The following is an 18606-nucleotide window of genomic DNA, read 5'->3' as shown; positions in this document are numbered from 1 at the left end:
ATGTTGACAATGAATGGTTTTGATGGTTGTTGGTGGCGTTATTGTATCACTTAGTTACAATGCACAATTATTCCCTCATGATTGGGAGGTCTTGTAGCTGCATTCACATTTCAAAACATTGCAATGTGAAATGCCACAAAAGCGGCTCAGGATTGTTTGTGAAAAGGTCTTAGTGAGTTAGGAGTCCTATTGACTTCTTCTAAGCTATCCCACACTTAGGTGCTACTTTTAGGGCTAAAATGCTTCGTGAAATACTCTTAGTTAAAAAAATTAGGAGTCCTAAAGTTACGAGTGACACATTGCTAGGTGTTTCTCCTAAATTCCCTAGTTAGGAGCTACTTTTAGCCTTAAGATTCTTTGTGAATACAGCCCCTGCTCTATAAGCACCTTATGTCGGCTTGGGATTGTTTTGATAGCCTATTGATGCATCTCAACTCTATTCCATCAAGGGTGGTGAAAGAGGCATTTGAGAGTGTGGGTCCCTCCATCCTCTCTATTATCAATTCATCACTTCTGGCCAAGTACCAACTCATTTTAAACATGCAATAGTGCAGCCCCTGCTTAAAAAGCCAGAGCTTGATGACACTGACACAATTATAGACCCATCTCAAAATTGTCCTTTCTTTCTAAAATCCTAGAAAAGGTTCTTTCATCAACTCCAATCCTTTCTATCAGAGAATGAGATGTTAGGCATCTTCCAGTCTGGATTCCGACCTAAACACAGCGCGGAATCTGCTTTAATTAAAGTCACTTAAGACTTGTTACTATCAGTGGATGCAAAGAACTGCGCATTACTTATGCTGCTAGATCTTAGTGCCGCCTTTGGCACTGTAGATCACTGCATTCTTTTAGAGCGCCTTGAGCACTGGGTTGGAATTTCAGGTACTGCACTGAAATGGTTTGAAATGCTCCCTTATCTTATGGTGTTCCACGGGGATCAGTGCTTATATTTGTATTTTAATCTCACTGTACATGTTGCCACTCAGTCAAATTATGAAAAAGCATATCCTATCATTGCTATGCGGATGATACACAACTGTATCTCCCATTTAAATGTGGTTCCTCTGGTGCTCTAAACCCATTGCTTGATTGCCTAAAAGAGATTAAACAATGGATGTCCACCAATTTTTAAAAACTGAATGAATCCAAAACAGAAATTCTATTTTTTGGTTCACATGAAGCTGCAAATAATGCAATTAGTGAACTAGGGTATTTTGCCAGATATGTAAAACCTTATGCAAGAAATCTTGGCTTTCTTCTTGACCCTGATTTTAAATTGTAGAAACAGATTAATGCTGTTGTCAAGTCATCTTTTTACCAAAGCCAAAACTATGTTTTCTTTCAAATACTTTGAAATATTGATTCATGCCTTTATTTCATCCCGCCTGGACTACTGTAACTCTTTATTTTGGTGTCACTCAGTCCACTCTATCCCGACTTCAGATGGTGCAAAATGCAGCTAAAAGGCTGCTCACCAAGTCTAAAAAGACACAACATATTTCTCCAGTTTTGAAATTCCTGATTACCAGTGAAATTTATTCACTTTACTCTACTTTAGAGTAGATTACAAAATTCTTCTTTTTGTCTTTAAAGCTTTAAATGAGCATGCTCCCCAATACTTAAGTGAGCTTGTACACTTTCACTGTCCTCCCAGAACTCTGAGGTCCTCAGATAAACTACTGCTCTCAGTACCTCAGAGTCATCTAAAAAAACGGGCTTTTTCAGTAGCTGGGCCTAAGTTGTGGAACAACCTGCCTTTTCACATTAGATCCACACCAACTATTGGTGCTTTTAAAGCCAAGTTAAAAGATCATATGCTATCAATGGCTTTTAAATGAAGTGTGGAATGTAATTATATATGCTATATATATGTACATATTATTTTAGTTTTATTTTCCTGTTGTGCTTTTTTGTGTCTTTATTCATTTTGTTTAACACTATTTTGGGTGGCCCACGATGACCCAGTGGTTTCCCTGTCTGGCCCACTTGTTAATGAAGTTGAATAGCCCAGAAGGTAATAATTGGAGAGAATTTGTTATAACCTCTAAATTTGAGGTGGTCAGATGCATTTTGTCTACACAAGCTGTCATTTAAACACAACATTTCCAAATGATTTTAAGGACATGGTTTTAACGTTTTATGTGTAGGCATACATGAGGATGCATCCTATTTGTATTGTCATTGCACAAGTAAAATTCTAGTTCATAGATAAAATGCTGTTGATCTGATCTGTCCCAGAATCAGGATCAGTGTCTGTGTGGAACAGGATTGCTGGAGGTGCTCTGATTGTGGCTGTGTGCAGTGCTGCCATCTGCTGGTGGTTGAAGAGACTGCAAAGAAGAGTCACACAGGAGGTAGGCTACCTTATCCTACTGTGGTTCTAAAACTTCATGTCTGCTAAATAATACTGTACTTTATTTCAGATAGAAGTGACCAAGAAAGAGTAAATTCCCTAATCTAACATATTATTTTGTATTATTATACAAACGTAAATATAAATAATACAAATGTTACTATTGTATTATTGTTATTTGTCACTTTGGACAAAAGTGTCTGCTAAATACCATAAAAATAACCATAATGGCCCTCACATTTCATGCTCTGCATGCACTCTGCTCACTCATCTTTCCAGCCATTTCATCATGTGACATATCATGGTTATGGCTAGCCCTTCCCTTGAGGTCAGCACTGCTGTACAGACAGTCATCTGAATGGACACACATGCATACTTCAGATCTGGAATTGCAATCTATCTTCTTTGTCTAGCCTATTTTGTAGCCCAGGCTATTGTCTCAGTCCATTGAAGCCCAGCTGAGATCAGTAGAGACAAAGACAAAACTGTTGGGCAGCGCTGCTTACCTCTGGGCTCCCATGTTGAGGTTCACCAGTTGTAAAGCAGCAGTGTTTATTCTGACCACACACTTTACCTCAGCTATGTGTGTTGGTGTGTACTGTTAATATCAAGGCTTTCAATAAATTAAGTTTGTATAACTTATCAGTGCTACATTGATCTTCATTGCACTTTTATGACATCACGATACATCACTGTATGGAGATCTTTTGTTGCATCATATTGCCGTCAACCTCCTTGGTGTCCCCAGAGTCATGGACGGATTATGAACTTTCGGGCCCCTGGGCCCAGATGTATTAAGGACCCCCCACTAATATGTGTGAGGGGGGGGGGGGTTGGGGGTCCTCCCCCAGAATTTTTTTAATTTGTTTGATGTGATTTCCTGTATCCTGGTGCATTGGGGATGGCCAATACTTTAATTAAATCAGATTCATAGCCTTCATCCTGATGTGTTGATATTGAGGCAATGATTCCATGCAAAGGCTTGGGCTTCAGGGCCCCCTGACCCCTTGGGCCCCTGGGCCTGGGCCCGGTAGGCTCGTGCAGTAATCCATCCCTGCCCAGAGTGCATTTAAAGTCTTGAGGAGTTAATCCCTTTTGAACACATCTGGCTGGAGAGCTTCAAGGCTTCATAAAGCTTCATCTTGCCCCCACTAGCTTGATGTCCTCTCATTTTCTCAGAGGGAACTGTGATGCTTACGGAGGCTTAGGAAGTGAAACATGAGGGGAATAGAAAGAGAAAGATCATAGCTCAGTTCAAGATCCAAATGCACAAATAGGCTGACACCAGACATAATTTCACTGCATTTCTTACTTCCAGTAACTATATGCATGTGACAATAAACTTCCTTGTATCCTTGTATCCTCCTCAGACTGATGACTGGAATAGACTTTTGATGTTGTGTGTGTGTGTAGTGTTAGTGTGTGTGTGTGTGCGTTTCTGTGTGTAAGCGCACGTGTGTGTGTGTGAGTGAGTGTGATTGTCTGTGCACGTGTTTAGTGCTTTTATCCGCCACCATCAAGCTCAGACAAGCCAGACCAATCGAACAAGTACAGTGCACACATACAGTACACACACACACACACACACACACACTCACTAATAAATACACCCATGAGAAAAATGTTGAATATCGTGTAAAAGTCAATTTCTCCTTTCTTATTTATTTCAAAAGGTGAATCTTTCATATTCTAGATTCATGACATATAAAGTGAAAATATTTCAAGCCAATTCAATTTCAATTTTTTTATCTTGATGATTACAGGTTGCAGCTCATGAAAACCCCAAAATTGGTTTCTCAAAATATTACAATAAATTATGTTATCATACAGAAATGTCGGTTTCCTGAGCCTTTAATTTCTTAGTCTTGTTCAGTAAACACAATCACAATTATGGGAAAGACAGCTGACTTTATAGTTGTCCAGAAGACACTCATTAAGCATTTTCCTTCAGACAACGAACCCATTCTTGAACCGGTTCCATTCAGAATTATTTTAACCGTGGTGCTATCTAGTCAACCAGCCCGCGTTTCCACCAGTTTTGAACTGAACCAAGGGTGCGTCATCAACAGTGGGTGTCCTCCTCTTTTCACATAAGAACAAATGTATCATTACATTTGGATATCAGGGTCCAATCAAGGTCCAAATTCTGGAGGAAGAGTGGAGAATCATGGAATCCAAGTTGCTTGATGTCCAGTTTGATGTTTCCAGTCAATGAAGCCTTCTGACAGGAGATTTTAGAACACTTCATGCTTCCATCTGCTGATCAAGTTCATGTCTGTGGAGTTTTCTTTCTATCTAGGGTAATTGACCACAGGTCTCTGCCTCTCAAGGTGTTGTTAGCTGGTCTATTCTCTCTCTGCAGATTCTGTGTTTGAGACTGTTCCTCCACGTATTGACATCTCTGCTGAAAAAAAAAAACAGCCTGATCAGCTTAAGGTGGTTTGCTGGTTGAGCAACTTGTTAACCAGCTTGTTTGACCACCCTATGATGGTTGAGCTGCTAGACCAGCAAAACTGTTGCGAAAACATACCTTCAGCTGGTTTACCCAGCTTACGATAGTAATTTAGCTGGTGTTGCTGGTCTACATTGCTGATTTAACTGGCCATGCCAGCTTATGTTGATCATTCTAGCAAAACAGCATGACCATCTTACACCAACAATGTCAAGCTTAGCAGGCTGGTCACCAGCATGACCATCTCACACCAGCTGTATCCTACACGACAGGCTGGTCACACCAGCAAAGACCAGCTAAAACCAGTATACCTGTATAAGCTGGTTTCTAGCTGTTTTTTCAGTAGGGATGTGGTTGGTGTCTATGCTGTGCTGTACTATTTCTGGCAGATTAACTTGGGACCCCATTTGACCAAAACTAGCATCTCTTCCTCATGTAGTTGGCCATAGGCCATGACATTTTCTGTTAGTTTCAGTATAATGTTCCCTCTTTTTGAATCAAGCACACTCATTGTTTCTCAGTAAAATGGAGATACATCTCTCTGCTTTGCTATTTCTTGTGATCTACATCCTGCAGACAGGTTAGTTGTTCTAATATCTACATACAGACAGGTTAGTTGTTCTAATATCTACATCCTATACAGACAGGTTAGTTGTTCTAGTATTTATCAGACAGGTTAGTTGTTCTAATATATACATCCTACAGACAGGTTAGTTGTTCTAATATCTACATCCTACAGACAGGTTAGTTGTATCTAATATCTATCCTACAGACAGGTTAGTTGTTTTAATATCTGGACTTGTTTGGACTGTTCCTACATCTGTGATGTATAGACCTTGTCAACTTCAATCATTCTTAGAGATTAGATGTCTACTTCTGCAATGAATTTGCATTAGTAGTGCTCTTAATCTAGTGTTCATGAGGGATATACCCTCATAGTGCTCGTAATCTAGTGTTCATAAGGGATATACCCTCATAGTGCTCGTAATCTAGTGTTCATGAGGGATATACCCTCATAGTGCTCGTAATCTAGTGTTCATGAGGGATATACCCTCATAGTGCTCGTAATCTAGTGTTCATTATACCCTTATACCGGGGTGGCAGACTCAGATAGGCAGTGGGCCTACATGAAGTACAATGTAGTACATGTAGTACAAAGTAGTGTGACTTTACAAATCATCATCAAAAGTATTTCATCTGTCAACTGGTTTGTCTATTATTTGATGTGTTTCATTGTTCATAAGTGTTATCATGCTGGACATGCGTAGTGCAAAATCTGGGGAACTCAGTTCCAGATGCGGCTCTTGATGCTACTCTCTCAGACTTGTATTAAAGGTGTCTGTAAAAAGGTTTATGTGAGTTATGGTATGAAAGTGTTGAAATTGACACTTTACATTTTTGATACCTTTGCTGTATCATTTCAACGCATATCCATATTATATAGAGGAGTGTCAAGTTAACCTCTTTAGATGAGAACCCATCCTGACAAATTATGGCGAAATGCTGACTCATAACAGCATGCATCCCTGGTACTCTGGTCCTAATTACATGCACACAGGAAAATGCCACTAAAAGTCTTCATAGGTGAAATACGCTGCAACGAATCAGTCAGTAAACATTGGTTGTAGTGTTATCCAATTGCGTCGAAGTCCGGAATCAGTCAGTAATCATTAGTCGTAGTGTTATCCAATTGCGTGCAGTGAGATTTTCAAATGCATGCTTGGTGCCTTCCCTTGAGTTCAAGTCAAGTCAAGTCGGCTTTTATTGTCAATTTCTTTACATGCACTGGTCATACAAAGAATTGAAAACATTAAATTAAATTAAAGTGCGAGACTGAAATATAGAACATATATCAAAAGATAGAAATATAAGACATATATAAAAAAAATAGAGGTAGTTGTGTTGTATATTTACATAGTCTTAGCTTAACCTTCTGACAGAGTGGCAGAGTGATAAATAACATTGATAACAGTTACATGAAGTTTAAACTTGTGCTTGTGTGACCCGTATATTTACATTGATATGCAGTAATTTCAAGTATATCAGGCTTGATGTGAAGCAGCAACACGTTAGGCTGCACAGTCACAGTGCAGTTCCACAGGGCGGTGTTGGGGGGGGGGTTAGGGTAGACAGGATCCTAGGTTCCTGGCTGGCTGGTGGGTGTGGGGGGCTGTCAGTGATGGGAGAGTGGATAGAGTGTTCAGCATCCTGATTGCTTGGTGGATGAAGCTACTTGCAAGTCTGGTGGTGCGGGAGCGGAGGCTCCTGTACCTCTTTCCAGAGGGCAGGAGGCTGAACAGTTCGTGTGCAGGGTGGGTTGTGTCCTTGACAATTATTAGTGCTTTGCGGGTGAGGCAGGTGGTGTAAATGTCCTGCACGGAGGGGAGTGGTGCTCCAATGATCCTCTTAGCTGTGTTAACAATGCGCTGGAGGGTCTTCCTGTTCTGATCTGTGCAGCTTCCGCCCCACACTGTGATGCTGCTAGACACGATGCTCTCGATGGTCCCTCTGTAGAATGTAGTCATGACGGGAGGCGTGGCACTTGCCTTCTTCAATTTGCGCAAGAAGTAGAGGCGCTGCTGGGCTTTCTTCGCCAGTAATGCTGTGTTGGTGGTCCAGGAGAGGTCGTCGCTGATGTGCACCCCCAGAAATGTTGTGCTGCTCACTCTCTCCACAGCATCTCCGTCGATGGACAGTGGTGGCAGTTGTTTGTGGCCTCTCTGAAAGTTGACAACAATCTCCTTGGTCTTGCTGACATTCAGCAGGAGGTTGTTGTCTTTGCCCCATTTAGCCAGCAGGTCTACTTCTTCTCTGTAGTGAGCCTCATCGCCCTTAGTGATGAGGCCCACCAGTGTTGTGTCGTCCACAAACTTCACCAGATGGTTGGAGCTGTGAGTGGTTGTACAGTCATGTGTTAGAAAAACTGTTCAGGTCATTTAGCAGAGAGGTGTTGTTCTCACAGCTCCGTGGCGCAGGCTTGTAGTCAGTGATGGCCTGTATGCCCTGCCACAGGCTCTGTGCATCTCTGCTGTCTTTGAAGTGTGTTGTTATTTTGTCTGTGTAATCCTTTTTTGCCTTCCTGATGCCCTGGGACAGGTTAGCCCTCGCTGTTCTTAGGCCAGCTACATCTCCAGCTCTGAAGGCTTTGTCTCTGGCCCTCAGCAGTCTGTGGACGTCTCCTGTCAGCCATGGCTTCTGGTTGGCCCGAGTGGTGATGTGTTTTATTTCTGTAACATCATTGATGCATTTGGTGATGTAGGAGGTCACAGTGTCTGTGTATTCCTCAATGTCAATGTGGTGGTTGTGGGTGGCAGCTGTTTTGAAAATATCCCAGTCTGTTGTTTCAAAGCAGTCCTGAAGTTGTGAGACGGCCACCTCCGGCCACACTCTCACCTCCTTCAGAACTGGTTTGGTGACTTTTGCTCTTTGTCTGTATCGGGGCAGCAGCAGGATGCTAATGTGGTCTGACTGTCCGATGTGGGGGAGGGGTTTGGCTTTGTAGGCTTCTTTCTGTTGGGCCATTTTCATTATTCGTGGCCAGACCCTTAAAGGAACACGCCACCCAATGTCAGTAGTAATACTGTATATGTTCTTACCTTAACTTTCACGAGTTGAGTCATACCTCTCCCATGTCGGTACGTGCACTGAAACGCTCTGGTGCGCGGCGCGAATGTTTAGCATGTTGCTATGCTAGCGGGCTCAGACATAGCCATAGAGGGAGGAAGATAGCAGTAATCAAAAACATCCACATTTTCCCTACTTAAATACAGTTGCAAGAGTAGTTGATAAAAATGTGTAAGGTCACACAACATGAAACGTGGCAATTTTCCAAGCGAATAAACAGGAGAACTACAATGTGTGCCGCAATAGCACTTGGGAGTACTTCGACCTAGCGTAGTAATATTAATTAACACCAGGGGTGAAAGTAAGCCGGTACTGGCCGGTACGGAGTACCACTAAAATATTTGGAGAGGAAAGAAAACTATACTGTCTCTGAAAAATATTGCACTTTCAGCATGACAACACAACTGCTAACGTCAAATTACCAGAAGCAACACGTTTCCCCCAAAATATATTTCATATACATCGTTCTGAACTGTATCTGAATTGTGTCTAAACCTCCCGTGCAGCTGGACAGACAACGAGCAAGCTATAGCGCGCGTACAGTAGCCTAATTGCGCCAACGTGCACTGGTATCCAAAGTGTTTTAGCAGACGGACGTTTCTTGGAAAGTCTCCGAAATAAATAAAAAAACATACAGGCTAAAGAAAAATATGTTGATGTTTCAATAGCCTATTCTGGTTTTATGTGTGCAGTGTTTCGCTGGAGAGACAAGAGACAGACAGCGTGTGTACGGCTTAACCAGATCTTGCGCAGCAATAATGAAAGTGTTTTAGCGGACAGAAGTATTGTAGCGACCGGCTGTCAATCAGGGAGTGCCCGCGCTATGCATAACCCCGGGCACGCTCATGGTTGGCAGCCTGGCGAGAGGGGGGCGGGACCCCTGGACAATATAGGCTACTGTTCGAGAAAGTTCTGCCTCTTTCGGTTCTGGGCCTGACACGGCCCGCTGTGTTATATGCTGCATTGTGTGCTTTGTGACAATAAACCAGTTCATGATAGTGAAACGCTACAGTATGTTGCAGTCTCCCAAATAAAAAGGCATGACTCAAAGAAACGTGTTTCATGATATACAGTAGCCTATATAAAAAAACGATTGGAAGTGGGAGCGAGCAGAGTAACTAGGCTAAATAAATAAATAAATGTTGAAATTAAGTGTTTGCAATTTATTCATAATCAAAAACAGATACAGGTGGGTTAAAGATATCTAGTGATACTAGAGTGATAAGAAGTCCTAGTGAATGCTTAGACTATAATACAGTAAATAAACAAACAAATAAATAATAAATAATTAGGCTAAGTGAAATTTTCGGCGCGCGCTTTGCGCGCACATTATAACTCTATATCATAGTACCACCAAGAAATAAAAACTACTTTCACCCCTGATTAACACCTAATTGTAGATCCTATCCACCGTTTGCAGCGAAGCGGAATTCTATGAAACATGAAATCACTATAATACTTCTGCTTGTTATCACAACCCTTCACAATGCATGTTATAACCATGATTGTTCACAATCTACTTTACCACTACCTGCTACTTTGCTAAGTCAGCTCAAACTAACGCCAGCAGGGCAGGTTGTCTCTATTTACGGAAATGACTGTGTGTGTGCCTCGGAGGCGGCTCTGTGGTGGATGAGTGCGCACAGGACACAACATATGCAGCCGCCTCTGTTCCTCCGAAGTCGAACGGTGGTGGACAGAAGGCACTAAGCTCTAAGGGAAGGCACGAGTAGGACGAGTCCATGACCTTAGGAATGTATGCCGGGTTCGGTCGTAATGAGACTTTAGAATCTCCTGGGCCAAACTGCAGACATGATGGATGCACCGATAAGGCGTGTAAATCACCAACTCGCTTGGCTGAAACCAACGGCAAGAGCAGTGCTGTCTTAAATGAAAGCATTTTCACATCCACCTCCAATAAGGGTTCGAACTGATAAAGCTTCCAACACCAGTGGCAAATCCCATCCGGGAGACAATGATTTAGTCACCCGTAAGCGGCGCGCTCCGCTCATGAAACGACAGACCAGGGGATGCTGTCCTACTGTCTTACCGTTTAAACCCACATGACACGCAGATATAGCGGCCAGATATACTTTAATCGTGGAGAACGCTTTTCCCTTGTCAAGGAATTTGTAGGAACGTTAACACAATCCCTACAGAACACTGAAAGGGCACTTCACCAGTAGAAGTGCTCCATTCTTCAAATACACGCCACTTAGCATCATACAAAGTACGCGTGGATGGAGCTCTTGCACTTTGAATAGTCATGATACAATTTTCAGGTAGACCACAAGACGTCAAATTAAACCCCTCACGGGCCAAGCCCAGAGGGCCAGGCGCTCTCTGCACAATGGTAGCGGCCTCGGGTGTGCGTAAAGCATCTGTGTTATCTCCGCTAACCAGTGTTTTTGAGGCCAATTCGGAGCTACCAGAATGACCGTGAAGTTCTCGTCCCTCACCCTGGCTAGGGTGGGGGGTATTAGAGCTAACGGAGGGAATGCTATGGCTAATGTTTGGGACAAACTAGCCGGCAGCTTAGAAGCTAGTTCAGCGAACTCTAGTTTGGAGACTAGCAAGCTCGACTGAGGGTAACCACTGTTTGGGGACAGGCTGGTTATTATAGTTGTTTGGAGACAAGCCTATCTGTCGAATACTATCGAATAGGGACCAGCGCCCGGCGAGCGAGTTGTGAGCCCGACTCTGTGGACAGTTAGCATAGGCCCTTGCAGTATCAACATTGTTTGCTTCTGAGCGAGAAGAGGTAGTTGAATGACGATACGGCACACGGGCTGTGGGATATATAGGGGACCGCCTTTGTGCGCCTTGCGTCAGACGTGGCCAGCCAATCATGGCTGGCGTAGTGAGAAAGTGCTTCTGAGGGATAAGCGGGGAGGCGTACCCCATATGTGAGATACCGAACGAATGCTTGAAAGAGAACAGTAGTATTCACAAGGTCTATAACTAGCCTATAACTAGCTAATACTAAAAAATCAATTAACCACCATGTCCTTATTCAACTTCAACTGCTGCTATGAGTGACCCTGCCACACCACCGCTGTCTGATAAAGGGAGTGGCTGGGTTGCTTTTTTTGTCATCTGACAAAGTAACAAATCGATTGCCATTATGAGTGAGAAAACGGTTGGAAACGATGTTTTGCATTAATGCTCTGGAAATGTATTTGTTTTCACTGACATCCTCGTGTTTTTGCCATTTTCATTTATTTCAGCAAACATTTATAGCATTGCTGGTTAAAAGCATGCATTTCCTTTCCTTAGTAACCATTGTTATAGTAGCCTAGGCTACACAAATGTGATATCGCGATATAGCTGAACTAGCTGGTATTTGGTCGATTCAAACGTCCATTTAATAGGCTATACACATAGGCTAGCACTGTCAACTAAAATGTGTACCAAAAAGCGAAGTTTCTGGCATTTCTATGCCTTGAACAAGCGCATAATATGACGTAGGCCTACACTTTGTTTTATTGAAATAGCTTCTGATGTCCTCCACCATTCTTTTCTTGCCCGACATCCTCGAATCGACAGCCAAGCAAAGATTGTAGAGCTAAGATCTTTGCAGCCAAACTTGTGCAAAAGTGTGCCAAACTTCTAATCGACAGCATAGGCTACAGGGAGCTAACCTGACTCTCGCCAGGAGCTAAGACAATCAAAAAACAGACCTGTCTCAAAGACGTATTTTGGGTGGCGGTACTGAAGTGGGAAATTATTTAACCCTTTGTGTACCGCAAGTTTCAACCTGAATATTGGTGGGGACAATTCAGTCATTATTTGATATTGGTGTGGACACGTCCTTCGGACCCCACGCAAATCTACGCCCATGGGTTCTTCAAAAAGCAAGCAAATAATGACCTGCTCAGCTGTGCCTGCGCTAACAATAGTGTTTAGTGCGCCACAGATTATGTTGTGCACCACTGTTTATGTTTAATTTAACTGAACACAACCTCTGTCTCTTCACAGCTGGGTCTCCTGTGTCCTCTGTGTTCAGCCAAACTGGGGGATCTGTCACTCTGGAGTTCCAGCAACAACAGCAGCTGGAGAGGGAGAGTATAGATTTCATACAGTAGTACTTTGGCCAAGTTAAAATAATAAAATATATTCCCCACAAAGGTACTGTTACAGTATTCACCCATAAAGGCAGAGTGGAGTTTAATAATGAGACCTTCTCTGGAGCTGAAGAACCTGCAAAAGAATGACAGTTGACTCTACAGAGGAGAGATCAGTGCTGGAGAGACAGAAGTTCAGGCTGAGTTCAGACTCTCTGTTCTGGGTAAGTGTGACTGATGCTGTGTTAAATAATAATAACAAAAATACATTTGATCACTCTCCAGCTCTATCATAAGGTGCAATGTGTGTGTGTGGGTGTTTGTGTGTGTGTGTGTGTGTGTCTGTGTGTGTGTGTGTCTGTGTGTTTCAGATCCAGTGGAGGCCCCTGTCATGCCTGTTGTCTCCAGCAAGTGGTCCAACAATGACTCCTGTAACATGGCCGTGACCTGTAGAGGTCATGACCTCTCTCTGACCTCCACCTGTAGCAGCAGCACCTGCTCTCCAGAGGAAGAAGTGTCCAATGACTCCACCCTCACCCTCTCTGTCAGAGGAGGTGTTATCATCTGTAACTATAGTAACCCAGTCAGCTGGGAACATGCCATCTTGAAAATGGAATCTATGTGTTCAAGAGATGCAGGTAAGAAAGAGATGGAGAGGTTCAGACACAGGGTTCATCTGTGTAACCATGGCAATCACATCATCTGGGGCAGTGAGCTGAAGACAGAGCTGAGCAGAGTTGTTCAAAATACATTTTAGTTTGTTCATAAAGTTGATTGTTCAAAACAATGTGAAAGTCTTGGGACAACAAAATGATTGGAAAAAAGTGTTCTTCCCACTGCATATTTGTAAGAATGATTATGTGGTTATAACAAAGATCATAATGATGATGAGGAAGAAGAAAAGGATGTTGTGTATCAGGGCTGGAGAAAAGGAAATCAGCAGGATTTACTTATTACTTAATTATTCTAATTAAATCACGATGAGAATATGTAAGCGATAATGTATAGAACGCCGGTCATTATTGGGAAAACTAGATGTACCGCAGAGCGGTACAAAATATGACCGCCGCCCAGTCCAGCACATTTTTTCCACAAAAATAAATCACGCTGAAAGGCCTATATGATTCTAACTGTCTCACTAAATTGCATTATCCACACTCAATTCTCACTGGTATCTGCTAGACAACAAGTACCAAAACATGATTAGTTCATAGATTTCACATGTAAAATTCATTTTATACAACCCCACCTCCATCTTGCCTGTTCATAATTCTGAGAAATTCTTGAATTGTGTGCATGTGTGCATGTACATGTTTATGTTATGCGTGTGTGTGTGTGTGTGTGTGTGTGTGTGCTTGTGTGTATGCCTGCGTATGTGCCTGTGCATGCAAGCGTACATATGTCTACTGTGTGAGTATGTGTCATACGTATGATTACTGTGAATGTATGTGTGTGTGTGTGTGTGTGTGTGTATCTGTTTGTGCACATGTGTGCACATGAAATGGGTTAACATGACCCCTGGAGGCAAACATACGGAAAAAAATGGTCATCCTAGGCCCTACAGTTCTCAAGATATTCACAGAGAACTGTGTCTGCCCTACCCTCCTTTCGGGGGGTCCAGTCCAGTGGGGGGGCTACAGATCAAAACGAAAAATTACGGTTCCATGCTATCCATGTGGGGGTACATGCCCACCAAGTTTTGTGTACCCCGGTCTTTCAGTGTCCCGGGAATCCTTGTTGGTGTACGTCACTAAATGTACACATAAATTATTTTATTGTAAGGCCCCCCATGAACGAAAGTACACAAAACTTGGCATGCATTCGGAGGGTGTCATAATGATCCTACACTTTTAATTTCGTGCAGTTTTGACCTTGTCAGCCAGAGATATTGTGATGAAAACACCTAATTTTTTGCTTTTTAATTTTTAACTAGGTGGCGCTATACATGAAATAAGTGGTAATGGGATGGGGTTGACATGCCCCCTTAAGACCAACATACATAAAAAAGGTGGACCTCCTAGGCCCTACGGTTATCGAGATATTCACAGAAAACTGTCTCCGGCCACCTACAGGCCAGTTGGTGTATAGTAACATAAATAAATTTATTGTGTGGCCCCCCATGAACGGAATTCCACGAAACTTGGCGTGCATACAGAGGGTGTCATAATGATCCTACACTTCCAATTTTGTACAGTTTTGACTTTGTTAGGTCACAGATACCTTCAATTACAACACCTCATTTTTACTTTTTTGTGTTTAACTAGGTGGCGCTATACATGAAATGAGTCGTTATGGAATGGGTTGACATGGCCCCTTGAGATCAACATACAAAAAAAAATGGTCCTCCTAAACCCTACGGTTTTCGAGATATTCACAGAAAACTGTGTCTGCCCTACCCTCGTTTCGGGGGTCCAGTCCAGCGGGGGGGCTACAGATCAAAACGAAAAACGATGGTTCCATGCTATCCATGTGGGGTTACATGCCCACCAAGTTTCGTGTACCCCGGTCTTTCAGTGTCCCGGGAATCATTGACAGAAATTTGGGCATGCGAAAAAAAAAAAAAAAAAAAAAAAAAAAAAAAAAAAAAAAATCTGACTAAACCTATATGACCGCCGCTTCGCTGTGCGGCGGTCATAATAAGTCCCGACAGGGCGAACCGGACCCCGATGCGCAGTGGAGGGGTCTTGTTCCGACCTGAAGGGACTTATTTTCCCAATAATGACCGCCGTTCTATACATTATCCCGCTTATTACACGGCTACTTGCCAAAACTAAATAATAAACTCCCAACGATATGACTTTAGCCTACATATCCTAGCCTATTTGTTACCGTTCATCGTGGCATTTGCTGAAACAAATAGTTCGCAACAACACACACTGAACTTGAATCAAACATTCTTTAGAACACAGCTGATCAACCGTCTGCTTTTACTTTTGAATGAAGTTCCAGTTTGAATGAAGTTCCTGTATTAGAAGCACAAACTCTGTTACCATTGACAGCGGTCATTATTTTTTTCTGAGGTCCTTTCTTTTGAAATAATGACCGCTAGAACTTTGGTAAATCCCATTCAAGTCAATGGAGCGTTCTACTTGCCTTGTGAAGAGCCGTGTAATAAAAATACGTAAAGTATTGTATATATTTGTACAGTGTGCATACAGCCATGCTGCAGAATAATGAAGGCAATGACATTTCTATTCTCTTCCCTTCTACACCCTCAGCAACTCCCTCCATGAGATTGATTGTGATCGATGTGATCATAGTGATTGCAATATTCCTCGTTGCTGGTGTTGCAACAGTATATGTGTATCGAGATGGTGCAACAGGAACAGCAACAGGTAAAGAGACATTTCTACATCTCTACAGGCACAGAGGCATTTGTAGCATCATATAACATATAACCTTCATTGGGGTTTTGAAAGAGAAGTGATATTCATCATGTACTTACAGGTCCAACTCAAGCAGAATACGCTGAGGTCACAGTAAGCAGAACTTTTCCTCCCTCATCTTCTCACGGCCACAAATTATATTTCTACGATAAAGACCTGCTCCCGGCACCTCTCACAAAAAAGCAACCTAGGGTGTTTCTGTGAATGTACTCGAGTCAAACTTTCATTCAAGGACATAATTAGGTCGGAAGCGGCACTTTTAAGCTTGACTGTATTGTCGTTTTCGAGTCAAATTGCCTTTGAATTGGAGTCGTAGGGGCACTACTATTTTGAATAATGATCACATCAAAATCGACACCACATGAAACTTTGATTGAAGTATTACCAGTGTCTCTACACATGAACTCGAGCATTCAGAACATTGTTTGTGTACACAGAGTTTATTAAAAAGAGAGCTTTTGGACAACTCACTTCTTGACTGGCAAGATGGTAGTGAGCAGAACTAAAGACATGACCTAAAGTGTGTTGAAACATGATACCGAGTGTGAACTTTTGTCTCATAGTTCATCTCGGCTTTTCCCCTGCATTTCGAAATCTGGCGCTAGTTTGCCGATGCTACCAACAGGTTTTCGATGGGGGTGCCTCGGGCATTGGCCTAGCCCTGCAAATAAATCACTGTATTACACGATTTACGAGGCTCAAAGTAGCTCCACACTTCATTGGTAGACTTCCGAGGGCCCTGATATTTAAAACGAGACATCGAAAACTTTGACAAAGCACTGGTAGTTTATTTACAAGACGAAATACAGACAGTACCTTCAGGAAGTTTACCGTTTGCCGGCATCTTGAATTTAGTCATGATAAGTTGAACAACGAGTACGAATGAACAGGTATGATAAGGAATCAGATTCCAAAAATAATTCAGTGGAAATGCATGAATTCCAGTTGCTGCTACTGGAAGCAACTGGAATCCATGCATTTCGACGGAATTTTTTTAGAGTCGAAGCACTGCCCACTGTATGTGGAGGCTACTGGTTGTAGGACATCCTGCGCCAGATTTCGGAGTGCAGGGGACAAGCCGAGATGAGCTATGAGACAAAAGTTCACACTCGGTATCATGTTGCAACACATAGTCAATATCACACCGAACTTCTCCTTTGAACGAAAGTTTCACTCAGGTACATTCGCAAAAAGACCCTAGACTGCATTTTGTCGAGAGTTTAAGACTGGTTTATCAATGAAACCCATTAGGCTACTTAGTTGCAGTCATTGCCGAAAACCCGGCCTCGCATAGATACGTGGTGGGAAACGTTTTCAGCGCTTTTACGGCTATCTCGGAATATTCTGCTTTGGTTTTGATCCAAAAACCCGCCAGAGGGGTTTCCTTATACACACTCTTAAGACCACCGTCATTTGCAATTTCGATCAACTGCTCTTCCTCCTGCGCTGACAAGTTAGGACTATTCGGGATATTGACAAATGGGTTGCGGACCCACTCATTGGTTTGCCGTGGATCTTTGGAGGATGGGAAGTAACGCTCAAACTCATTTGAAAGCGCAACAAGGTGATCGCGCACCAGCTGCGAGAGAAAGGGCCCTGCCTTAGTCTCTCCTAAAACCCCCACTACTGTTTGGAACATATCAAATACACCCTGGTCCACTCGTCGTCCCCAAGCTTGACTTTAAATGCAGCGACTTTATCTGCCAGTTTAAAGACAGTCGTCATTCTCCCCTGGAGTGACAGGTTGAGGTCATTAAGCAACCCTAATATGTCACACAGGTAAGCGAGTTTTGACACCCAGTCCTCATAACTAAAATGTGCAGCTAACGGTGACTTTTTTTCTGTAAGAAATCTCTGCAGCGGCTCTCGCAACTCAAACACTCTGGCCAGTGACCTGCTAAAGATGCTTGTTTTTTTGTTGCTCATTCTAGCAGTTTAGCTAACTTCGTGAGACACTACCGTTCGCCAAGAACTGATCAAGTGAAGTTAGCTGACCTGAGGCTGCGCAGCGCTGAAGGCAATACTGTATGTAAAAGTGTTGAAGGCGGGACAGACAGACGTAAGAAAATAGACCTTGCAAAATGCAAACATGCGTGCAATCAAACAACTGCATATAGGCCTATGCCTTGTAAAAACGTGACATTATTGCGAATTAAATTTAATTTAGTTTGCATGCATTTTTTTTTAAAACTCATGTTGTAGGCTACGGCCCGGTTAGGAATGTCCTGCGGCCCAGTTAGGAATGTCCTGCGGCCCGGTGGTTGGGGACCGCTGTACTACAGCCAGCAGCCTCCACATACAGCACTGTGCAGGATACACAGCTAGCTGCAGCTGATGAGAGTCCCTATGATCATAGACATATACACTAGGGGTGTAACGGTTCATGTATTCGTATTGAACCGAAACGGTACGGGCGTCACGGTTCGGTGCATGAATTTACACGGAGAATACACGGTATAAAAATAAATAAAACTCGTGTGCGGATTAATTAATGTCATGCGCAATTACTGTTAAGTAGCGAGAGTTACGGGAGTTCTTTAGCGACACCTAACGCAATCTTTAGCCTCGCCTTAGCTCTGAAGCTCTGATTGGCGCCTATGTTTTTTTTGTCAGGTCGTCGGTCGAGTCCGTCAGTCATTAGCAGCACTAAGGTTAGACCCACAAGAGTTAGAGGATCCGCTGGTCTCTTTAAGATCGTAAGTTTGAGAACTTCAGTTACAGTAACGT

General features: G+C 42.8%; 1 protein-coding gene and 1 long non-coding RNA gene across 5 annotated transcripts in view; both read left to right on the top strand.

Annotated features, from left to right (window-relative positions):
• Nucleotides 1–5293: 5293 nt before the first annotated feature.
• On the top strand, nt 5294–13502 carry LOC143135401 (uncharacterized). Its single transcript, XR_012988935.1, has 3 exons — nt 5294–5385; nt 12408–12717; nt 12865–13502. It is a non-coding gene; the product is annotated as an uncharacterized LOC143135401 (long non-coding RNA).
• Nucleotides 13503–15171: 1669 nt separating this feature from the next.
• Nucleotides 15172–18606, top strand: part of LOC143134820 (uncharacterized) — a 64311-nt gene continuing 60876 nt past the window's right edge. For 2 of the 4 annotated variants that reach the window (XM_076295498.1, XM_076295497.1), the window contains exons 1-2: nt 15779–15828; nt 15941–15972. Coding sequence is in view for 2 of the 4 variants with exons in the window: in XM_076295495.1 (XP_076151610.1) it covers nt 15654–15828; nt 15941–15972 (207 nt within the window). In the remaining 2 variants the exon portion in view is untranslated. Of the gene's footprint in view, nt 15829–15940; nt 15973–18606 lie in introns of all 4 variants that reach the window. The other 2 variants (XM_076295495.1, XM_076295496.1) reach the window with 2 other exon arrangements.

The sequence above is a fragment of the Alosa pseudoharengus genome, unplaced genomic scaffold (genome assembly GCF_046254945.1).
Source record: "Alosa pseudoharengus isolate Yale_2024_CS ecotype anadromous, Long Island Sound unplaced genomic scaffold, YU_APseudo_1.1 YU_APseudo_1.1_scf_2, whole genome shotgun sequence".
Lineage (NCBI taxonomy): Eukaryota > Metazoa > Chordata > Actinopteri > Clupeiformes > Clupeidae > Alosa > Alosa pseudoharengus.
The sequence above is the reverse complement of the archived record's forward strand: the minus strand, read 5'-3'. Positions and strand labels throughout refer to the sequence as shown.